This window comes from Mytilus galloprovincialis, chromosome 14 (assembly GCF_965363235.1).
Source record: "Mytilus galloprovincialis chromosome 14, xbMytGall1.hap1.1, whole genome shotgun sequence".
In the NCBI taxonomy this organism is placed as follows: Eukaryota; Metazoa; Mollusca; class Bivalvia; order Mytilida; family Mytilidae; genus Mytilus; species Mytilus galloprovincialis.
The window spans coordinates 65,327,498-65,353,844 of NC_134851.1; the positions used below are offsets into that span (position 1 = coordinate 65,327,498).

Here is a 26,347-nt window from a genome sequence, read left to right on the forward strand (position 1 = left end):
TGCAATAATAGAAATGTTTGTACAACTTTAAATTGGGATGTTTGAAATGTCTGTTCAAATATGATGTTGCGTACTCTGATGTTGCGTATTCTTGGGAGGGAAAATGTAGAACACCACGACACATTTATTTAAAATCTAAAATGACTGAAAAAGATGGGAACGTACTTCTTGCCATATTACAACGGAAAATGAAAAATTGCATTGAATGTGATCGCTGTACATAAAAGTCAGTTTAAACAAATATACAGGTCCAGGCTAAATAACTTACTTAGCACTTCCTTGACGCTTAGCAGGATTTAAAAGGTAACAGGATTGGGTGAATAAAGCCTATTTTTAGTTCTCATATCGATTACTCTCATATAAAGCATTGCTTTTCTAATCGTGTTTATCGGTATTGCTACAATTCTCACTTTAGCTCAGAATGTCAACATCTTAAATATGTTAAAATAAGTGAATTGAAAAAAAGAACTTTCCTTTTCGCCATTTCGGTTCTAGAGCACCTTGCCTAACGTTCATGGTTACATGCAATAGGTTTATAATCTTTTTCATGAATTAACAACAGAGACAAATCAGTGAAATTGTTTAACCTTATAATTACATTAGATGCAAGTTTCATTATAATACGTTATTCTGATTTGCTAACTTCACATCACATGTTATTATGTTATTCCAGCAATTGCATCACTCAATATAACTTATTTTTCACAATGACACGAGGTCCCACAGAAAAGTGCACAGGTGAATTAAGCAAACACTTGTTAAAATCGTGTTTTAATGATCCTAGCTAAAAAAAAATGTAATTATAAGTATTGAATGCTTCTTTTTGTAACTTTATATGGTTGTTAAAGCGTTGACCGTGCGTACATTTTTACAATAGTTTCATACAAAATATACTTCGGTCAACGCTTTTACACCCCAATATTTACAAAAAGAAGCATTCAATTCTTAAATATTGAATTAAACAAATTAAAGAAATGCATAATTTTGTTTTTCAAATAAGTTTATTGTTATATTTCATGCTCGGGACAAAATCATTTAAAAGATCACAACTGGTCAGAGAGTCAAAGTCAACATTCACTAAAAATAAACGAGTTATAAAAACAGGGTTTTCTTTTTGTAAAACACAAACATTGTGACAAATACAGTGGGGCAATTAAACCATAATAAAGTACTTCTTGTATGCCGTATCTTTAATTTTGACAAAAGTTATTTAAATTTAATTGAAATAAACATGGAACTCATTTCATTTTTATAGAAGTTATCAATTATTGTTATGGAAGTTTTAGTATCATGATTACTTACTTATTCTTTACTTCTCGGTTTTACAAAACAGAGGTATGGTTTTTCAATTCATTAAATTGCTTTATCTACTACTTTATATATATATTTCAGTATAAACAAGTTCAATGAATTATAAACTTAACAGAACTGACACAACAAATTTATACAAGGCTTTAGTAAATGGTGAAAATTATCCAGTAACCATAAAATAAATATAAAACATTTAAAACAAATGAATTTTGTACATTGAAAATATAAGTCAAATTCAGTTTTGTGATTATTTGATCAGTTTGTTTTATTTTCAACTTAAGGTGGTATGGGAGTCTAAAATAAAAAAGATAGAAATTGTCCATACTTTGCCAAAACATAGTATCTATTGATATATGTTGAAAAATATAATCAAAATGATAGGTCACCACACATTTTCTCAAGCTACAGAACGTGACAAAATGACACATTTTGTATGGATTATACAAGAAAAAACACCTTTTCATGAGTAGAAACTAAACGAAATGATAGAAATGTAAAATACTCAAGGAAAAGATAGCTTTCAAACAGTGCTTTGTGAATATCAAGAGAAAAGGAAGGGTCATCGTAAGTGTTTTCAGGCTAAAATACACAATAGGGAAATTCCATGTAGAATCCTTCGGAAAATGCACTATTTTAGAGTTACCTCCCCTTAAAATACAATTTTTTTTAAGAACAACCAAAAAAAATCAGCATTTGCAAAATATTAATATTTATAACTTAAATTCTTATGAATTGGTTCTTTTAAATAAAAATTCACAATAAATATCTGCAGTCCTGCATCAAATTTTGCTAACTTGATAGAAAATCTGGATCTTTGATTCTCTGATTTTTACAATTCAAGATGGAAAAAGACACCCATACCACCTTTAAAGACGATATACATATATATGTATGTAAGTGTTGATGAATATGCTGTTATATTATGTTTATTGTGAAATTAATAAAAAAAATATTGTTCAGATTTCAAGCCAGGGAAAACTGATGTTAAAAACACTAAATTGATCAAATCCAATAGTTATATACAAAAGAGGTCTAGGTTTGATAAGTCTTGGTCCAGTACGGTTAAGACCAGGTCGAGTATGGTTTAGACTTTGTCGAGTATGGGTCAGACTAGATCTGGCATGGTTCAACCACAAATAAATTGGTTAAGTACTGGTCGAGTAAATGATGAGTACAAGTTGACACTGTTAATCATTGTTCAGACTACAATCGAGTATTCTAAAGTAAATTTAAGACTCATTCAGACTGGTCAAGTAAAAATCAGTACAGTTGAGAACGGTTATAGGCAATTTTACTGGTTGTAGTGATTGCTTTCGTCATAGAATGACTTTTTTTAGTAATGTATGCACAACAACACTCCATGCAAAAACACCTGATGACCTAACAAACCTGTTTCCGAAAAAAAATATCAAATGGCTTATTCAATTCCATCTCCTTTTTTAAGAATTTTCAAATGGAAATCAACGGTAGGAAAGTCCCTGTCGACATTACAACTTTGCACTCCAATTTAAAGGAAATGTCAACAGACAAAGGCTTAGAGTGATATACTAAGTATTCTTGCGAAATATCTTTATTTCCCAAAACTAAATGTCTTGGTCATTCATTAAGTAATACTCGTTTGTTGTTATTAAAATTATGAATAAAATTGATGTCTGACTTTAATGTCTTCACTCATCTGCTAGAATTTGCATAAGACTCTCTTTTATGTTATCTTTTAATGTAATTATTGGCAAAAAAGTCGGAACTCTGTTTATCGCCAAACATAATCTCCATGCGTTATCGATTTTTTAGAATAAACACTTGCAGGCTTACATCAAAATTGAGAATCGAAATGCGGAATATGTTCAAGAGTTAACAACCCGACGTAAGAGCAGACAATAGACATCTCACTTAGCTCCAAAACATATATTATATGAACTAAAATTAAAAAAGATACAGGATTTACAAAGGCCGGAGACCCCTGCTGTGAACAGGCGGCGGGGTAATACATGTTCTTTGAAATCTCAACCCTCCCTGTCACATCTAGCCAAGGTACAAGAAATAAACACATAGCAATAATCACAGTAAAACTCAGTTTGAAGGAAGTCCGAGTCCGATGTCAGAATAGGTTTCTAAAAAAACTAAGCAAAATGACAATGACCCATATAAATGATCAAATGACTACTAGCAGTTACTGCCATGCCAGCTCCATACCTCATTCAACTGATTTAAAGAGTATGTATTCACTATTTGAAAATCAAGCACAATCTTTCTCGTTAGGTGTTTAATATCATAACATCATAAAATATAAGAGAAAAACATAATCCGTACCATGCCAACAACTGTTATAGAATAAATGTGTTTATTTCCCATGCAAAGACCCTAGGGGTAAGTAAATATTAATGCCAACAAACTCTTTCCTAAATGACTTGACATCAGTATCGTGGTTATGTCCGTTCCGAATAAGTATGTTTAAAGGTTAAGTAATTTTTTTTAGGTGAATGCCGACATTTTTGTGCATTGTAAAGAATGTTACAATAACATATGGGATGTGAAATACCTGAACGTATAAGATGTCTGCATGTGAATTTATGTTTACGAATGATGTCCTTGTACTGATGATAACTTTAAGTAAATCTTGTGACTAGTTTATGATATCGAAAACCCTGGTGTAAGTATTTTTTCAGTAATACAGAGATTTCTTTCGTTGAAATCAAATGAAATTGTTACATATCTCTTTTATCAAGCATCTAGGTATGTATCTTCCAGTTTAAGATAAAGATATCATGATATATGAAAGAGCAGTGTTCATAGTTAGTGTTAGGTTTTTTAAAGTCAGTACGGCACGATAAATCTCTTTAGTATACATACTGAAATTATACTGAAAATAATGAGAGCCAATATATCATTTAGATCTCTAAAAGTGTTATCTAGTTTTGAATCAGATGTTAGTTAGATGGGTCTTTAGTCATTAAGTGTAGCTCATATTATTACGTGGAGCACAGTTAGTCCCCATGGGAATTCCGAAAACCTTCTTATATACGGAATCTCAAAAGCAAGTAAAACTTTTACTAAGTATTTTATTATCCGAAGCATAGATTATCTTAGCCGTATTTTTGAAATTTTTGGATTCTCAAATTACAAGCCTGGTACCTTTGATAACTATTTACACAGGTGGGTTATGACCCTGATCGTCGACGTTTCGTCCCTTAAGGTGGGGGGGCGGGGGGCACCAGCCCAGTTGTCAGAGTTTCGGTTTTGACACGAGTATCAATTATACGGTAATTTTTATAAATAAATTGTTTGCAAAATCATACATTATTCGAAAAAAAACTAAGGATTGACATATTCCAGGCATAGATTTTCTTAGCCGTCTTTGGCAACTCTTTTGGGGTCCACAATGTTCTTCAACTTTATACTTGTTTGGCTTGGTAACTTGTTTGATCTGAATGTCACTGGTGAGTTTTATGTAGACAAAACGCGTCTCGAATTACAAGGCAATTACCTTTGATAACTACTATACATATGACGCCCGACAAGCAAAAACGACCCTTATGGCAAAAATTATGTATTATCAGATTGTATATTACCTCAACAGAAAATACTAATGCCAATCTAATGTAAAAAATTTGACAACGATCGTTTGAAAACTAGTTGAGAAATTTTAATTTTAATAACGTATACAAATTTGTTCTAACTTAAATAAAAATCAGTATAACGTTGGAATAATGTACTTGACGTCGATTTAAGTTTGTTGACATTCAAAAGTTTACTCTTCTGCTGGTGCTTGACAAAATGCAGCCTGATGTTCCTTCCTAGCATATGGACGGACTTTTGAATATAGATATTCATGCCTGGTACGTGAAAGTCCGGCTGCAGGAATAACTTCAGGACGAGCCAACGGATCAAACTCTTCTAAGGGACGGCGAAGAATGTTTATTTCTTTTTCAATCCCATCGCATTTTTCTTTAACAATTACAATACCCGGTTTGTCATGACGGAAGACGAAATGATGATACTTTCTGATACCTGGAACAGGTTTAAACAACACAGATAAAAAAGATTTCCAATCTCTCCATTGCCAGGTTATTTCATTGTTCTCTTGGTTATACTGAACAACTTCATTTGATGATGATGATTTTCGGAATACGTCCGCTAAATGAGATACAGTATCACAGTTTGATCGTCGGAACAGTTTTTTTGCTTGACCAAATCCAGCGTCTACCAAACATTTTGTATGACCAGGAAACTGCATCATTAGGCTTATTTTCAGGTGTTGTCCAGTTAGCACACGCCAAGCAAGATAGCCAGTCATATATCGATTTTTGTTTTCTCCTACAATAAAAGAACAAGACTTAGTATTAAAATACTTTTATTTGTTGGGTGTTAAATATATTTACGCTTCATTTAATTGGTAGTTTTATTTTCAATTTAATTCCTCTAAATTGTTCAGTTTTATCTTAAATAGAACAAATGTATTGAATAGCATGAACTCCTAATACTCCCATAGCACTTTCGGGTTTTTATAAGGTTTGTATTGCTCAATTTTTAAACTTTAAATTGCAAGACGGAAGAAAATATGTTTTTTTTTAATGGAACATATTAATTTTCTTAGTTGTGTTGTTTAATATTCCTTGAATCGGGGTCTTTCAAAGTCGACTGTGCGATATTGAGTTTTCTCATTGTTGAAGTACGTAAGTTGTCCTATTAATGCTAACATCCACTTTATTTGAACTTCAATGGATAGTTGTCTCATTTACATTCATACCACATCTCCTTATTATACGATCGAAAACAATTTTGAGGTCGTATATTGCTAATTGGTATCATCTTTAAATTGGTTAAGAGTTAATTAATAAAAACAAATCAATGTACTGAAATGTAACTGAAAGTAACTTACCTGGACAATTATCACAATGAATTCCACATTCAGACTCATTCAGACCGTAACACTCAACAGCATGGTCAAACATGGAAATTGTTGCGTTTGGACCCTTTATATCTGCACAATCTTTTAAAATTCCCTCGTCTTCATCAACCAAATAGTTATACTGTTTCCGTTTTCCTTCCATGCATACCCCAAAAACTTTAACCTTTCTACCGGATAAAAAATACAATTGACCGACTTGATCGGTATGATGTGGCAAACTAATACTTTGAGCAAAATCAATGGTATAGTGGACATTCTTTAAAACCTGTCCTTGATTATAGTTACTAAACTCGTCGCGCGATTTTGACAACCATCCGTTGTACAGCTCTCGTTCTCTCCTTGCAGCTTCAATATGGGATATGTAATTTTGGGATGTTTCAATTTTTTCCTCCTCAGTTTGTGCTATAGTGACAGATTCTCGTAACCTTTTACAAGTATTACACACATCAGAATGTAAAGACGCGAATCGTATGTGCGGACAGCAAGACGACCAGACATTTTTGAATGTTGTTAAGTGAACACTTCTAGTTCCACCTGACATGCTGATATATATGTGTCAAACACAGACTGTTTTGATTCACACGTAGGTAACAAAACATGAGGTTCTGAGTCATGTCTGTTAGGTGGGGCAGCTTGTGGTAAACCATGCAGACGAGCATAATTTTTCAAGTATTGTACTATATTTGAAATTTCCTCAAATGAAAATGCATTTTTCGGACGTCTATTACAATTTCCATGTTTTCGTGGAGCAATACCATTAGTGTTCATGTGTTTGAGTAAAGACTTTAAATAGGACTCTCCAATATCATGCGTAAGAAGAAATACATCGCGACAAACCTCTCTGTCGTCAAAGGTATAAGCATATCTAGTTCGCTTTCGCTCTCCATATCTTGAACGGGATTTATCGACTCCTTTTGATTTCAATTTACCCATTAAGTACATGTCTTTACCTTCTTTTGGTAGTTCACGCATGGACAGTATATGAGTTATTATTTCATCTTGTTCAAATTGGTTTATACATTTTGCAAGACAACCACAATCTCCAGTTATTTTTGCCATATTCAAACCTTCATTGTTTATACATATATTATCTCCATTTTGATGTTGAACGAAAGCTGCAGCTGCTTGTGCAATTTCATCAGTCTCGGATATATGTTCGACAGGTTCTGTGTCTTCAAGTTCATTGTTTTCATTCTCAGCAATATTATCATGTTCTTCATCATTGAAGTTATTCGAAGGTGGTACATGTAGATATTCCCGATAAATTTCATCTAAATCCTGCAATAAACATTTATTAATTTTAAAAGTGTTTACCAAACAAACAGAAATGTAAGCTAAATTAAATAATAATTTACGAAAATAACAGATGAACACTTTTTTTCAACTAAGAACAATGCAAATGTATCTCTTGTGCAAAATCTGAATCTGTTCATGTTCGTCATCAATATCGACTACTTGTATGGATTATAATAAAAAGTTTCGCCTAGATATTCCTTAAAAGAACATTTTAAAATCCGAATAACAACAAAATTATTTGATGTGGCCTGACTATACATTTGTTAAGCTTCACTGGTTCAATTATTTATTGCCCCGTCTTTAAAGATTAATTTCTTATTTCCAGCATCATATTAATCAAAATCAAAATACGACATTATATTTTGTGAGGTTCTGTTTTTACATAGCGTAAACAAATACCATTGAAAGACTTTAAGTGTATAATATGATTGTAAACCCGGTTTTATGGGGCGCATTTTATAAAAGCCAATATTTTTTTTAATGCCGTACAGTTATCTATGTTAGATTTCGTCCTCTTCATTTGAACTTTGGTGGATAGTTGTCTCATTTGCAATCAAACCATGTATTCGTATTTGTATATAGAGGAGATTAATCTGTATTTTTTTTTATGACAACGCATATGTTATCCAGTGTACACTAGTTCAGTCGAGCCTTTGCTTACAAGTCTTGTGATACAAAAAAAAATGTTTGTTTTTGGTCCAGTGTATACTGCTTTATTTCAGCTTTTATTATCTCATTATATAGTAACAGAACTGAGTCTGTGTTTTAACATTATTAGGAAAAGTCTCTGCTTATAAACCTCAGTAAATCAGTAAATAGTGCTTTCATTATAGTTACGATGACTGATTTTGCAGGGAGGAATATTTTTAATATGCAGTTAAAGTTATTATTAAAAGTCTCCTTCGAATGAAACTATTTTTAAACGGTTTACCCGTATTTTGTCGCAAATAAAATATTTTCTTTTAGCGCAAATGTAAGATTATTTGGGCGCAAAAGCAAAGCGCCTGGTCTTACAAATAATTACAGAGCTTTACTACGGGTGTTATATTAAATGACTTTTATTCATTTAAAACACGAACTTCAATTAAAAATATGTCTGTTTAGTAGTCGTGGTAGAACCTTTTGCACTTTATAGACCAGACAAAAATTAAATAATCAGTTAGTCAAAAAATATCCATAATCTCTTTTATTCATAATCAATAAAAAGTATTTGAACTGTGATTCATGACTGCTATATATATAAAACATATATTTGACAACACTGTAACAGTGATCAACCAGCTAAAATAGTCTCGTGTATAAATCCAGAATTGTACGTTCTTCAAACAACTTTCGAATCGGCACAAGCCTCTATCATTACGTATTTCTAATATCTTGTGTTCTGACAATTTGTCTTCTTTTCTTTGTTGGTTTGATTACGAAGGGCTGAGAACACAGACTGTTCATCGTATTTAGTGGTTAGTGCATTACTCAAATTATTACTTGAAGAATAAAGGAATCAGTTACCGAAAGAAACGATTCGAAAAAGTGAAGTTTGCAGACTTGCAGAAAAAGTAAAGGAAAAACATAAATAGCAACAACACTTATTCTTTTAGTTTATCGACATTTTTTTTATTTCATGTTTGTTCATGTGTCCCGATTCATCATTGCAGCCTCTTATCACTTTGACAATGAGTGACCGGCCCTCTCGGTGATTTGACTTAATTTCAAAAGAGTAAATCATTATGAACTGATATTTGTTGGTGCACATTTTATATACTAACAGTTTAAGATGCACTACAAACCTTGTGATATTATAAAATACTTGCAGAATGTTTTCATGTGAACGAATCGATTTATTCTGTTATGTGCAGAAGTAAATGATTATTATCATCCGATAACGGATTTTGCAGATAATACATACCTCAATTTCCATTATTGTAAAGTACGATACATGTAGTTCTTTTCTTTTAGAGCGTAGTTAAAAAGACGAAAATATTCAGACCGGTCTTCTTCTCTGCCATATTGGATTTCTTTAAGCAAACGCTCTCGTGAAATTAGCCATGCACAAATTCCCGCCATAGCATGCATTATTTCCCGCCATATGTTAAATAATTTTTTGTCTTCATACAACAATTTGGACGTATCAAAAATAGAATAGTAATCTAGCTTTGGAAAATAACTACTAGAGTTTTTTCGTAAATATTTCAGATTTGTCATTGTTTATATATAGTATAGAAGATTTAAATTTAATACATTTAATGTATTGCAACCTTTAGATATCATGGTCATATGAGACAAACTCTGTGTTTCTTTTCTTTGTTTTTTTTTTGTTTTTTTTTTTAAATAATTGTACTTTTTAAAAACAAAAAAAAGACATATACATTGGACACAAAAATAAGAAGATGAAAGGTTTTAATGAACTTTATCACCAAATTCAAATCATTCTGTTTACATTTCGGATCGTAAATAATACGGTATTTTACAGAAAGAATGTAACATAAGACACAAGAATTAGAACGTCATGTGAACAATATCTCAATTTCAACGTTAAATTTATCGGTTTGTCCTACGTTATCTTCTAGCGTTGACTACCGATAACGACGTCAAATGCGATAAGGGTTGTTTTTGCTTGACGGGCGTCATATATATATATATATATATATATATATATATATATATATATATATCATTCAGGTATAGTGCAAACAGTGAAATAAAAAAATCAACGGCCTCATTAGTGCTACAACAAAATACGAAAACACATATTGCATACTTCAAATATAAAATCCATAGGTTGAATAGGATTGTGCTAGTTTGTTAGAACCCAAACATTCACCTTACCTTTAAAAGAATTGTAATATACATGTATGTACTCAGACTTTGTCAGATGTTTGGTGTTGGCCCTTGGCATATTGCACTATAGACATGCTTAACTCTTTTTGTTTAAGTTGTTGTTAACATTTGTCTCTTAGAAACACAAGTTCTTCGGCATTTTCATATAATTTGAGAGGATTTTATCTTAGAATTTAACAGACTGACCTGATGGTGCGTTATCGAATATTCTTAAATCATACTTTTCGGGATCAGCTCGGTATTGTCCACTCCTTCCTGAATCCCATATTACTTCAATCAGTCTTTCAAACAAATTGAATTTGACTATTGTTCCTAAAAAGCCTTTTCCGTTGTCTTCGCATTTATGAATCCAATTTGGTCCTCTAATAACTCTAGTTCCCAGCTTTATCTACAAATTTAGAAATAAGTAAAACTTGATTGGAATATTTCTGTAGATTTTTTACCTGATAATTTGTAGTAAAACTGTTCAAGTCTTGACATACGTTAGGTAAGTTAAAAGTTAAATTTTTTTTTTTATTAAATTCAGTGGAAAATTCAAAAAGGAGAGTCGTAAATCAAATGGCTAAATCAAATCTTCAAACACAAAAAACGAATGGATAACAACTGTCACTTTCCTGACTTGGTACATGCATGTTCTTATATAGAAAATTATAAATTAAACCTGATTTACTACATGTAGCTTTCTAACCTTTTTATGTGTATGACCGTCGCAAACAATTCCATAAAATTAAGAACGATGTGTGAATAAAACAAACAAACATAATATGTACAAATGTAAAAAAAAAGGATCAGCAGTCAACGTTGTGTTAGTATCTTAATCACTATAGAACCAGACAGATATATAAACACACTTTTACCATGAACACAATAATACAACGACGATATGATAAAGTACAGAGCCACGTCACATTCAAGAAAGAAACGCAAAAAGGCACAAAGACAGGGCAAATAAGCAAAAACGAAAGACATGTACACATAAATTACTGTAGAACAAGAACACAATGATGGGATGTATAAGTACAGAGCCACGTCATAGGGATACCAAAAAAACCCAGACTAAACATAAAAAGGGATAATCATAAAGACAAATAAAAGCATACAATAACACGTTATCAAGACGATTAACAACGTCAATACACATAATATAGACTTCAAGGCCATCGTGTATTATTTGTGAAGTTGATACGGAATATTTATCATTGAGATCTTTGTACTTTTCCATGAACTTTTTTAGAAAAAGTACGAGACAATCTTTTACATACCCCTGATTAATCAACTTTCTGCTAAGACACTGGTGACGTTTTACAAAGTCTGAGTAGTGTCTGCATGCTTTTTAATACCGAATAAATTACAAAATGTATATTCTATATGCAGATGAAGTTGGTATATTGCTACTAAGGTTGGGGGAATTACTAATTCGAAAATTAAAAACGTCTCGTTCGTCATAAATTCTGGTACTCAGATGAATGGGAATGTCAAATTCGATGTAAAAGTCTTAAAATGAGGAAGAGGAAGCCGTGTTGTTTGTCCTCTTAGTTTCTAATTCTTGGGATAGTAGTATACAAATGGAACAGAAAAGTTTGTGTTGTTAAAGGAAAGAAAACCCTAAATAAATCTGAATTTAAAATTAAATGACTTGGCTTCTTTGATTGTCTTGTTCCTAGAAAATGAACATGTCTATGTTATCAAAAGATTGCATTTTTTATCTTAGTTTGATTGGTATTTAAAAGGGCAATAAATCAACACGTTTCACGTTATAACTGACGTTTATTTATGAATCAAAATTTAATCGATACATACTACTTAACTGTAAGGGAACAGTTGATTCTATATATTAGTAGTAGTACTTCGACTCGAAAATTTAGTATTTCAATATACATTTATTGTAACATAACAAATCAGTAATTATGAAATAAAAATCATTCTTTAATTAAAACACTGATATTATCAGTATTTCAATTTTCGGTACGGAGATAAAATAAAAAAAAAACTTCATTGCTTTATAGGATCATTATTATTAAATAAATATGATATCTTTCAAAAGTTCCAAATGATGAAGTTGAAATCATCCCTTCGTAAATTTTACGGACGCCATCACGAATTGGTTGACCGTTATGGAATATCCGTTTCACAAATGATATCGTATATGTTCTTTACGTCGTAGCTACGATCCCTTTCCCTTTCATGAACATGATGAATGTGACCTACTGAATTGGACTATTTACCGGATATGTTATGACCTAAGCAACACGACGGGTGCCACATGTGGAGCAGGATCTGCTTACCTTTTCGGAGCACCTGAGATCACCCCTATTTATGTTTTTTTTTTTTTTTTTGGGGGGGGGGTTCGTGTTACTTATTCTTCAGTTTTCTTTGTTGTGTTATGTGTACTATTGTTTGTCTGTTTGTCTTTTTCATTTTTAGCCATGGTGTTGTCAGTTTATTTTCGATTCATGAGTTTGACAGTCCCTTTGGTATCATTCGTCCCTCTTTCAAGAATTAACGTTAATCATAATTTGTCCTGCGTCCAGATTGAAAGAGATACTTCCTTTTATGAATATCAGAATATTTTTAAACTGCCGTTCAATTTTAAACGATTTTCGAAATCTATCGAGTTTGATCACGGTTCGAATTTTGTTTGCCAGACATTTTTTCTATATTTTATTTAGGCCACACCAATTCGATTCCTTGTTCGACGGATCCGCCCGCACCTTTTTTTTCAAAACAGATTTGTTTTTTTAATTTTATATTCCTACTTCCCGCGTCAGGAAATGTAATCATGTCCATTTCCCGCTCCGTTTTGTTGGGGTAAATATTATAAAAAGATATCAACATTTGTCATTTGTTTGTTTTTAAAATCACAGTCTAACCTGTATATAACGATTTTAAACATAAAAGCACCCTGTGAGAATATCTGTTTCAGCATGAAACCTATTTATCCAAAGTGAGAGTGCTCCGATATAAATTTATAACAGCGAAAATACCTTAAAAGAACAAAAAAATTGGTTTATTTCACCCTTACTTATATTTTCCATCAAAAAATGTTCGTTGTTAGAATAAAGTACAAAGAACTTCTGAAGGATTTGCCTTCAACTGCTATTATATTGTATGCTGGCGAAACAAAACTATCCATAGCCGCTGCACGTGTATGCACCTGTCCTGGTCGATTCAGGGCCTGTCGTCAGCAGATATCGTTTGTTGATGTTGTTCATTGGTATTTTCCCGTTTGGATATATAAATTAGATCGTTGGTTTTCCTGTTCGAATTGTGTACTCTAATAATTTTGGGGTCCTTTATAGCTTGCTGTTTGGTCTGTATCAAAGTCCTGTGTAAAAAGCCGTACGTTGGCCTGTGTTTGTTATCAGGTTGAGAACAATTCTCCCTCAGACAAGGGGTCATTTTACAAATGTTTTCTGATGTAGAAAAGAAAATAGAAATACCAAGGATTTGTATAGTTCTTTTATACAAAACTTTTGAAAACTTAGAATTTTGTACTAAAAAAGAGGAGAGTTGCATCACATTTTAAACAACTTTTCCTAAAAGAGGGTTCCACTTATTTTGAATAATATTAAACTGTTAAAGTAAATGTGTTAATTTAACATGGTTAAAGTCCAGGAATATTACAAAATTTTTGTACATGTTTTGACCATTTAATACCAGATAGATATGACATTAAAAAGGGTTCTCTTGAATATTGCAGTTGTACGAATTTTATCCTAAATTGCATTGCAGTAAAAAATATCTGTGACATAGAAAAATATATTTTGAGAGTTTCAAAGCACCATTATGATTTCATTTGGTGTTTCTATTGAATATTTTAGAAAACTTGGGGTTACATGGTTACTAAAGCTGAACACAGGAAGAAAAATTATTAGGCTTATGTTAACTTCCTGTGATTATTGTTTTCTTTTAATCAATCAAAAATTAAGTTGTTTTTTTTAAAGTACTGGACAGTATAAAACTGTACAGTCAAATTCCCTAATACAAAATAAACTGACAACGCAATAGTTAAAAAAAAGAGTTTTCCCTTGGAATATGTACAAAATGGCCTATCTTTTATTATTCATTATATCTGTAGTTTTGATACAATTGAGGTTAAAAAAATTCGTACAAAAATGGCTACAGAAGGGTACATAAACCTTAAGTGAAATATTAAAAACAAATAATCTGTGTGGATTGGGTCTCAAACACACATATTACGAGAAAATTGCCTTGAAATAGGCTGCACCATGACATGAATAGTAATAGACAGAGCAACTCGGTGTTTTGGGGATTTTTTTCTGACTTTTTCTCCTTTTTTATAACTTTGCTAATCGAAAAATCGTCTTCCTCAGTAATCCTATAATAAATATATAGTTATAAGTAAATGCAATCATGTTTTAAAGCAAATTATTTACTAAAAGGGAAGCTTTTTATGTCCGTCTCTGTATCGCGGCGTAAATTTAAGTTCTAGGTAAAACTTGCATAAACCTCCATGTAGTCAGTAAACTTGTATTATGGACATTAGGCAAATCAGTGTGCTAAAGCATGTATCGGCACTTAGAAAATAACTATGATAGTGAAAAAAATGAACTTCAGTATTTATCTAGGATGAAATGATTATTTGGTATGATAAGAGGTGACAACGTATTTGGTATTTTATTTCTAAATAACCAACAAACCTGAAATTAAAAGGTCAATGGAGATAAAGACGGTTATGACTTCGTTAGTGAAAATCATTTTAAATTGTCACAAAACAGGTAGCTCTAACGTAGAATAACTTGAAGAAGTATGTTTTCTTTCTTGGTGATGCCTTACGTAAATAAAACATTTATACATAGCTAAAGAAACATATACCTGTCCTTGATCCTCCTGCTCCAGTTTTCTGAATATGTTAAACATATTTCCCTCTTCTATTGAAGGGCCTTATCTAAGCGACACTGATTTTTGGTCCTTGACATATATATACACTACATAAAAATATTAGATAAAATAAATAACTTTTTGAAACATGAATGGTCTAACAATTTAAACGCGAACATAAAAATGTGTACCTCTGCAAAAACAATGTATTGACCCGAAACATCACTAGATTATCTTTAAAAAGTTTATATATATACTTATGTATATTAAGACACCACAAACACGATTGAAACAAGGTTTGACATATATGTTATCAGTAATTTCAACGAAAACGATAAATATCAATGAAAACCAAGATGTGTGTTTGTGATCCAATTATTTATCAACTATGACTGAAAGTGCAAAGTACAAATTTTTGACGACAGAGGGAAACACTATAAAATTATACCAATATATGTCGACTCATAACAGACATACAAGATGTCGGCACTTCAAAATGATGTCCTGTATTATGTTGATGGTAAAATATCGTGTTTAAGTATAAGTATAAAAGAATAATAGACGAAGTTGCTAAAATGCAATACATTACCTGTTTTGGCCAAGATAATATACAGACGCCATTTTGTTGTGTATATCGGGAATTCCCAAGTTTATTTTGCACACTTAACTGTTGGAATGTTTTTAAATTATCATGACTTAATCATGATACGGTGAGGTACAGTTTCACGGGACCTTAATATTTGACAAAGGACAGCATGAAACTTGGTAAGTATAAACAAATTCGTACAAGACTATTGAAAAACTTGCATCTCTGTGTTTTGCAACTCTATCATAATAATATGGTATTGGTGCGGTTTAATTTTCAATTTGATATTCATTAAAAAGTTGTAATCAAATTAGGTTCTTTATTATAAATACTTTGTTGGCAACAATTGTTCTTGTATCATGAAATCGATCTCACTTTTAATGATCTGATAGTTTTATTGTTCCTTTACTTCACATTATTTTCATATAATATGTTTAATCATACAACAGACAAGAGCTAAATACCCCGTACATCACAAAAGCTACACATGCACATGACTTTTGTATAGTTTCTTATTACCGCGATAGACGATAAACAGTTTAAAGGTAGAGAATGTCAAGGATAACTGGCAATATCAATAGCAGTAAAGAAACTTATCTTTACATTTATAACCCTTTAATATTTGAATATAATGTAAAACTCACATTTGTTTCGTGCTTTAAAATTTTGTGTAGTGGTTGTTCATCCAAATATCTTGACAAATGTGTTAAATTGATAGGAACTAATTGTGTATCATTGTATAACTGGTGCTTTTAACGTTTCCCTGTATAAGTTTAAGTACTTCAATGTGTCGTACAAATTTTGACAATTTTTGGTGAATGTACATCACTCTTTCGAGTTGATGGCTTTGTTCGTTTCTGGGGCAGACATAACATTAATTTTATAAGTTGTAAAAACAAAGGAAAAATAGGTTTTATCCTTTCTGAGTACATATTTTGTTTAATTGTTAAGTTTACGTGACCTCATGGTTGCACTTGTGCTGTTTTTCTTACGAAACAGAAACTACACACATTGTAACCAAAACAGATATGTGGAAATATGGTGATGAGATCTCGGAAAACGTGTTACGCTAACTAACTAACTGTGTGCTTTTTTTTTGGTTCTGTATATATTCCAGGGTTACGATTGGCTATCATTTCGAAGCGCTTGTATACATTTTTGTGTATGGGCCAGCTGATGACCTTTACTGGTTACAGAATTTCATCGCTGATTTCTTGACACATTTGACACAGCTTTTTTTTGCTCTTGAATCGGGCTGTTGTCGTATGACACATTACCCGTGTCACTTCTGCTCATAATTTTTGTTTACCTAAATATTTAGTTCATTAATCTTTTTTTTTCTTGTTTAACCTATGAATGAAAAATAAATCTTATTGTACCTCTGTATTTTATTTGAAACAATTATGTATGTGTCGTATTTCATCCTAAACACAACACAACACATGAATGTATGAACTCAATGCCCTTTAGATATGAATACGACTTGTTTACGTTGGTTGCACAATGATACTTTGTCTCATCCGAAACGAATTCAAATCCAATAGCATGATTTAATCAGCATTAAATACCATATATTATCGTGGATTGACTTCATTGTTTGCTAATTTATAACTGCACTCAATCAGCATGATCAGCTCGCCAACGTTGCGTGCTTTGTATAAAAAGGTAGCCACGAGTATGACTTAAGGATATTACGAAAAGATATATATCTACACCATTATATGAAATATTATTGATTAACAAGATAGAAAATATTAAGCACTCTATATAAAAAAAGTAAAATCACAAAAATACTGAACTCAGATGAAAATCAATTCGGAAAGTCCATAATCACATGGCAAAATCAAATAACAAAACGCATCAAAAACGAATGGACACGAACTGTCTTATTCCTGACTTGGTACAGGCATTTTCAAATGTAGAAAATGATGGATTATAGTAGAGGCAAACATTTAATCTGAAAAGAAATGGAAATTATAAAGACAGGTCAGTATCTTCTTTTATTATCTCTTTTTTTTTCATATATCAAAAAGTCACTGCAGAGACATATTTGCTGTACCAACTCCAAGTATGATACATTTTGTAAATCTACATATAATGCAAATGACAAAACAGCAAACTAAATCCAATTTGAAAGTCCGTTGTAATGTGTGTATTGTTCATTTCTGAATGTGCGGTCGTATTTTTACAAACGCATCGCACCATTTCGTTATTTCTATGCAAGAATATCAATATGAGAAAACATGAAATAATAAGCATGTCATATAATGATTCGTTAAGGATATGTATACAAGCGAACTAGTACTGTTAAGCAGCAAATATGTACGTTTGATTTAGATCCCTTGCAAAATATTCGCGTTTGTGGAAAATATAGCAGTTTTATACCTGAACAATTCAATTATACAATTTGCAATAATTTAATAACAAACATGAGTCTTATACAAAATGTACTTTCTATTTAAAATTGATCTATCTCTAATAAAAAGTAGTATTACATCTTTTTTATTTATCACGATTGATGCGTGTTTTTTTATTTAAAAAAGAAACTAAATTAAAAATAGCCTAGATCACGACAATTTCGAACTTTCATGAGTGTATGATGCTCACATGGATAATAAGTATGTATTTCATGTAAAATAGCCTTGGATAAATAGAATACTCTTTGAACGCATCTGCATTCCGGTATATGTTTTTACTTGAACATGTTCCGCATATAAATGTGATCACCCACTTTGAAGTGAACAAAAACATTTTAGAAATAGAAGTATTGACATTGTTAATTTTTTTTTAAATATTTTTTAGAATACAGAAGAAATGTTATGCTCTTCTTTTTTAACTGTTCGTCAATCTTTTATAAAGAAAGAGAAGACAAATAAAAGAGTGTATTACAATTCAATTATTGACTTTTTATGTATGTACATGTATTAGCAAGTGTGTTGTCTTTAAGATATCGACTATTGCTCGATGACAGATGGGTATTTTTTCTTACAGAAAACACCTCTTTAAGATGATAATATTAGTAAATATTTAAATGATTGGTTGAAAAGATCAGATCATTTGTGAAGAAAAGTGCCTGATTTGACCTATTTTGGTTAATGAGATGTAGAAAACAAAGATTATGAAAGTGGGACATAACCTACATCGTACCATGTCGAACAATGTGAAACGGATAACAATAATGTTCAACTGTTGCGAAAATAATTCATATTTTTCTCCACAAAATAAACTTACTGTACAATTTCATCACAATTACTGACAATAGATAAACTTTGTTTAAAAATTATTTATTTTCAAAACGGAAAACCACTTGACAAAGAATTTACGAGATAGTGTGCATAGCCGAAATGTAATATGAATGATAAAAATAGAAATCAATTATGATACAAACTTTACTATAGAGTATTGGTGTATTAATTTAAACTTTAAAAACACAGAATCAAAATTTATATATGCTGTTAGAAGATCATTTTTCACTGATGAGTCTTTTGTAGACGTAACGCGCGTCTGGCGTAAATATAAAATGTAATCCTGGTTTATATGATGAGTGTATTTAAAAACACTTGGTCGATGCCAATGCTAGAGGCTTGAGGCTAGAGGAGATTTATTTTCCAGAGGGTATCACCAGCGCAGTAGTCAGCACTTCCGTGTTGACTTGAGTTATCATTGATATGTTCATACTGTTAACAAAACTTTGATTTTTTTAAATACTAAGGCTTTTTCTACCTCTGGAATAGATAACCTGAGCTGAATTTGGCAAAACGTTTAGGAATTTTTGGTCTTCAATGCTCTTCAACTTCATACTCTATTTGGCCCTTTAAACATTTTTTTATTCGAGCTTCACTGATTAGTCTTTTGTAGACGTAACGCGCGTCTGACGTAAATATAAAATTTAATCCTGGTATATATGATGAGTTTATTGTTTGTGCCCGCCTACAAAAGAAAGGGCCTTGTGTCTTCTGTCTAATTGTTCGATCGTCCATAAATTCGTTAGTCCGTCCCGTATTTGATAACAGTTTTGGCTTAACTCATTAAATATTTACATTTTAAGACATTTACGGCGTTCCATATTTATCTGTTATAAAGCATATCTAAAAAAAAATCCAGTTGTTTTTAAAAATGATACTTATAGTAATATACTCAAAATCTATAATCTTCAATTTCACCAATTTACCATTATGAATTTGACAACAATAAATGGATTAATTGCCCAATTTTTAATTCCTAGTATGTCAATAACTATATATCTATGTTGATTTATTAATATAAATGAATATTATTGCATATTTAGTGATAGTGACTAACAATCATCACAAGTTTTAGTACAGAAACAACATTTAACCTTGAACAATGTATTTTATATTGTTGTGTTTGTTAATTCTGTATTGGTTAAAGGTATAGAGGAGGGTTGAGATTTCACTAAACATACTGAACCCTACCGCAGGTATGTGCCCGTCTCAAGTCAGGAGGCTCTTATCTGTCTTTTTATTTTTGAATGTGTTCAAGTTATGGGAATTTTAGGTCATAAATACGTTTAGGAGTTTATAGTTAGAGACGCTCATATCAAAATAGTTATAAAGTCAAACAATTACAAAGGTAAAGATCCAAAATTCCAAGAAGTTGTGCCAAATAACGCTAATGTAATCAATGCCTGGGAAAAGAATAAGATAGTTTTTCTGACGTAATACACATTTTGTTTCGGGGCCAGCCGAAGTACGCCTCCGGGCGCTGGATTTTATCGCTGTGATGAAAACTCATTATTGGGCTTCATCTGTTGAATTTGTTTTACTCTTCGGTAGGGTTGTCTTTGTGACACATTCCCTATTTCCATACTTAATGTTATTACTGTCTTTTTCAGGGTTTGGCTGTTGGAACATTTAGATCACATGGCTACATTTTCTCCACCTGTCCCTCCTGGGAAAAATACAAAAGCTATAGAAGAACACATAACAGATATAATTAATAAATATTTTACAGAAGAACAAGCTTCGTTTTTCAACAAGAATGATGGAACAAATCGAAAGCATGTCAAAACAGTGAGTGAACAAAATTTAGCACAAATACAATCTTTTGATTTTTAGAATCGCATGGATAATTCAAGCGTCATATGTTTGTAGAAAAAAAGGATTTATATAGTTAACATAATATATTAGAGGTCCACTAAAAAACTTAACACACATATAAAAAATGTAAGGTCATATACGTAGAGTCATTTGAATGAAAACAGCAGTTTTAAATTTTAGTTTGACTGCCTCATCAGCACTTATTTTAACTAATGTTTATTAACGCGCTTCAACATTAATATTTGAAAGCAACAGGTTTATAAACATGTAGAAACTTGAGGAGCTATACGAACAATACTGATCTATGAAGGATGCGTTATATTTCATATTCAATGTAGGATTACTGAAATGTTTTTATCAATTATTTTATTTTTTACTTATGATTTTAAAGCAGATGACACTTCAGTCCTCAGTTTTACCAAAACAGATGTATCAATGTCAAAAGACAGGTCCGGTACTTTATAAGTGATGGTCTGTTCTCTCAATAACAAAAATAAAAGTTACAAATGTTATCAACAGGTCATATCAACACGACAGTACTTGCAAGTACTGAAAGCTAGTTAAAAGCAAAAATTATTTTTAAACGTAAATGACATTCAAAGAAGACACGACTTGTGCAATACCAAGTAAAATATCGACAGGCAGTAGGATAGTCAGGAGTTAACCTTTATTTAGAAAAAAATGAACGTGGATGTGTAAGGAATTTGATGCAACTGTCATACAAGTGAGAGATTTAGCGCTATAAAACCAGGTTTAATCTACCAATTGTTACATTTCAAAATGCGTGTACCAATCAGGAATATGACAGTTGTTGTCCATTCGTTTGATGTGTTTCATCATTTGATTTTGCCATTTAATTAGGGACTTTCTGTTTTGAATTTCCTCGGAGATCAGTATTTTTTGTGATTTTATTTTGTATACAAAAAAGTCATCCTGTATGAAAACAATACACATTATGTTTAATATGTTTTATATTGCTGATAACAAAATCGATATATTTTTTTATATATTCGCGGCGAATAATTTTCGCGTTATTTATTCACTGGCGAAACTCGCGAAAATAAATCGCTTGCGAACATTATTTGGTTTACGGTAATATCTTTATTTTCATTAGGCAATATAAGAAGGTGTTCTGACATCAGAGGTCTCTAAACACATTTGTTCCATAAGAGCTTTCGTCAGTAGAAATCATACTTATTATGTGTATCAGTGTTGGAAAATGAAAAGCACAAAAATATAGCAGATATGCCAATACAAATAAATAACAGCGCCTGATGATGTTTCGTAGCCTGACCGGTTTCGGTCCAAAACGGACATTCATCAGAGACAGAAGGTAGATTAATATGTGCTCCCTATTTATAAAGATACGGTGACCATGGTAACCGACGGTTCTGTTAAACTGATTGTTATTAGCTTTATTACAAACGCTTATTACACATTATTGAATGTAATAAGGGATTTAGTTAGAAGCACTAATAGATTAGTTGTTGGACTCTCACTAGATGAGGAGATGAAATAGAATTTAAATGGTTGTTTGTGCAATTTAAATAACCAGAACATACTAGTTCATGCTTGTTTACACACAATTTGACTCTCTGTTGAGCATACTGACATGTAGACGAATTGATAATTACGTGTTACATATTTTGTAGAACTTTCGTTAAGTATATGCGTCGCATCATCACTATACTTTTGGTTCATGTGTCTACCGGTATGAACACAAATCGTTTCGGTAGTGCTTGTAGGTTTTTTTATTCATGGACCCTGTCGTTAATTTCAGAATTGTTTCAAAATCAGATGTAACAATATCAACGGTGTTCATAATTTCATTTTAATAAATGACTAGAAGATTTTCGGGTTGATCGTTACTAGCAAACAGCTTGTGACGACACAAGGCTGTAATGGTACAGGTGTATTCATATAACGAACTAGAAAAGAAATGTCATCACAATCCAGAGAAAAAGCATATAGTTTAAATATTGGTAAACACAGCAACCATAATCAACGAATTTAACATCGTATAAATTTTGCACTTGCGTTGTCTGTATTAAAAATAACCGTAGACATCATGTATAATGCAGACTGGGTCATCAGTCTGCATTATACATGATGTCTACGGTTATTTTTAATACAGACAACGCAAGTGCAAAATTTATACGATGTTAAATTCGTTGATTATGGTTGCTGTGTTTACCATTAGACCTATTTTTCTCAGTCGTTTATCGACAATATTATTGACATAAGTCTAAGTTATGTTTCCCTGTCCTAATATCTTGCCATTGAGATCAAGAGGATACGTTTTTTAAAGTCTTTTTATCCAAAATAATTCGCGAACTTCACAGAATATTTCAAATTGTTTGTCATATCCCTATAACATTTGATTTGCAGGGAGAAACTCCTTTGCACATCGCTATAAGGTACAAACAAACAGAATGCGTTGAACAACTGATTTTACTTGGGGTTATGATACATACCAAAGACAGAATAGTGAGTATTGAATAACAATAATGGCACCAGTTTCATCACCAGATAAGCATTTCGACGATAAATGTACAGGGATACTTTAGGTCAAAAGCTTATTTGAAAAGGATTTTCTTTTTATCAACCATAAATGGACGAAAATGAGTTTAGCTGTTGTCGGGCAAGGTATCATATCTCTGCAAATCACAATATAAACCAAATACGTTGCTTGACGTTATAGGTTGAATTTGGCAATCGTGTTTTATCTGTTTTTAATGGCTATCGGAAAAACCTTGGTTACAAGTTCAGTTGTATATTGAACAGATATATCATGTTAAGGGGGGTATTTGCGAAAAATACCAGTCAAGAGAATGTTAAATTTTACAAGCCGTATGGCGAGGGAAATTCATTCTTAAGACTGGTATTTTCGCAAATACCCCTCAATAACATGATATATCTGTTTAATTACACCGAATGTTAATGTACTAAAACGCATTGATGATCGTGACGTTACAAGCGTCCAGTCGGATAGAGTATTTTTTGGCAAATACCACGACAGACAGGGTAAAAAAATACCCCGGCGGAGTTAAAAATGAACGATATGCATTTGATAACAGTAAATTGGTGAAAAATACACTGGCTATCAACCAATCAAAACCCCAGATTCTTACATAAGGTGTAATTAGTTGCTTAATAGCATGCATTGAGAAATTTAAAGCTTTAGCTTGCAATTATATAACTGGTAAAAAAATATGAATTTTCACACTTAATGGCTTCAGATGTAGGACTGAGTATCAACTTTTTATTCACTTCAATGAAAATAGACAATGCAATTTTAAAACGGAACTCCTTTTATAATAAAAAAAATACATTACTGTTACTACGGAATTTCGTAAGATCAATTACCCATGAATGAACAGTTCAAACGTTATACTATTTTTGTTAATGGTCGACCCATAAGGCTGTGTGGGTCGACTCATAAGGCTGTATGGGATATTTGGAAACCAGTAGTTTAACAAAGTAAAACATCTATAAATATTAGTTATGTCCACAAAAGAGGCGTGGTTTATCGAATCGCCCTATTGACATCATTGGTGCAACCTAACATCCGTTCTTGCGTTCTGAAATTTAATATTTTGTTATTCCTAGGGAAATAAGCCAATACATGCGGCTGCTATGTATGGACATTCTGATAGTATTGAATTCCTGTTGAGAAAAGACAAGGAACTTGTTCATGAAATAAATGATCGAGTAAGTAGAAGTAAAATATGTTTTATACAATTTGAAAAAAATGGAAATATGTATCTTATAGACAGACTTTATGGGTTGGGTTTTTTTCGCAATACACACTGATCATTTGTACAACGGTTATTGTGACAAGACAAAACAATTAAATTGCATTTTCGCCATTTTCTAAATTTTTCTCAATCAGAAACACTCCAACTAAAAATCAAATAACGTTTTTCGTGTAAGCCCAGTTTGGATAGTTTTGTTAGATAGTAATTGTTATGGAGTAAGAACATACCGTCTTACACGCACAAATAACTTTAGTATCTGCTGCGTTTCACTAAGATTCACGTCAATAAGAGAAAATTCAAGCTTGTGGGATGCGAGTCAAAATACGTAATTGTATTAGATAATATATATTTACAAATAATTAATCTGTTAAGCATATCATTTTAAAAACATTCATACCTATTAATGCCTCATTTTGACCTGTGGATCAGGAAAAGGGGTTCCAACTACATGTTCCCATTCAAATGCATTGATCGTCAAAAAGGGGAGTTCCGAGTCCCGGGTCCTCCCCCTCCCCCCCAAAAAAAAATCCGCCACTGTTAAGTTAATATTTCATAAACTGTTTGCGACTAAATGTCCCCATCAAGTACCATCATTTATTAAAATATTGTAGTTATTCAAATATTGTCAATGAGAAAAATCGTATTAAGATAGATTATTTTTTTACAGAAAGAAACACCTTTGCATCTAGCTGTTCGGTATGGTCATTGTCCTTCTGCCGCATTGCTAATCAAAAATGGAGCTTCATTACAAGTCGAAGACAATATTGTAAAATTATTTTAAAAGTTATAAGTTAAAGATGTAAATGATGTATTAAGAAACACTAAAGACACATGTGTAAATGATATGGAGTTAGGGTACATGGAAGAATAGAATTAATTTCAAAGAAAAGCAAAGAGTAAAGAAATCAGTCCAAATTTCAATTGTTCATTAAAATCAGATTGAAAATTGTAAGATTCTTTGGCCTAACAAAGAGTTGCAAAAGATACTAGACATTCAAACTTATAAATGACTCAAAAATAACAAGACTAACAGAAAAACAGATAAATAAATGCTCGAAACCTGAAATTGTGTTGACTTCGAAAATTTAAAATAGAAACACGTTTGTACTGACAAAGGATAGTCGAGACTGAAAGCTTTATAAACAAAACAAACATTGACAAATTAAAAAGCACATAAAACAACACTTGAAACCTAGGCAAGACCAACACTAACTACTTTTCGACAAAATTAGAGGTGATCACAGGTGCTATATTAGGGTAGACAGGTTACAGATTGGAGCAGTAAACAAAAATATATACACACGTGCGCATACATATACATATGTTTTGCATAACATCAGCATCAGAATAACTTTCATAAAAAAATGTATAAACCAGGATAAAACGATGTCATGCCAACACAAGAATGATACGAACAACAGTTCATGAACCTTGAAAAAGACCGTTGAAGGTTAAAAATAAACTCATAATAGATACCAGGACTAAATTCTATATATACGCCAGACGCGCGTTTCGTCTACAAAAGACTCATCAGTGACGCTCGAATCCAAAAAAGTTTTAAAAAGCCAAATAAAATACAAAGTTGAAGAGCATTGAGATCCAAAAAACCGAACTTTACTAAAATTTAAGACAAAGAAAACACATGTGCTTATGTCCTTTGTAGTTTCTTAATATTTTCTAAAGCCTTTGTTATGTGATTAATTGTTATGTGATTTTTTTCATTGCTATACTACGAATACTATAGATAATG

The 26,347-nt window shown here is 31.8% G+C and overlaps 2 protein-coding genes and 1 long non-coding RNA gene across 3 annotated transcripts in view; 1 reads left to right on the forward strand and 2 right to left on the reverse strand.

Moving 5' to 3' along the window:
• The window catches only part of LOC143059319 (uncharacterized), a 53,736-nt gene extending 38,434 nt beyond the window's left edge, over positions 1–15,302 (reverse strand). The window contains exons 1-2 of the mRNA XM_076232800.1: positions 15,188–15,302; positions 10,538–10,739 (exon numbers count right to left, since the gene is read on the reverse strand). Of these exons, the coding sequence (XP_076088915.1) occupies positions 10,538–10,739; positions 15,188–15,232 (247 nt within the window). The 5' untranslated portion in view covers positions 15,233–15,302. The remainder of the gene's footprint in view (positions 1–10,537; positions 10,740–15,187) is intronic.
• On the reverse strand, positions 4,829–6,731 carry LOC143058871 (uncharacterized). The gene is made up of 2 exons (XM_076232347.1): positions 6,191–6,731; positions 4,829–5,625 (listed from the first exon to the last, which is right to left on the reverse strand). The coding sequence occupies exons 1-2, from the start codon at positions 6,360–6,362 to the stop codon at positions 5,060–5,062; spliced, it is 738 nt and encodes a 245-aa protein (XP_076088462.1). The 5' UTR covers positions 6,363–6,731; the 3' UTR covers positions 4,829–5,059.
• A 478-nt stretch (positions 15,303–15,780) lies between the features above and the next one.
• Positions 15,781–25,486, forward strand: LOC143058292 (uncharacterized). The gene is made up of 5 exons (XR_012972986.1): positions 15,781–15,958; positions 20,635–20,812; positions 23,228–23,326; positions 24,449–24,550; positions 25,265–25,486. It is a non-coding gene; the product is annotated as an uncharacterized LOC143058292 (long non-coding RNA).
• Positions 25,487–26,347: the final 861 nt, after the last annotated feature.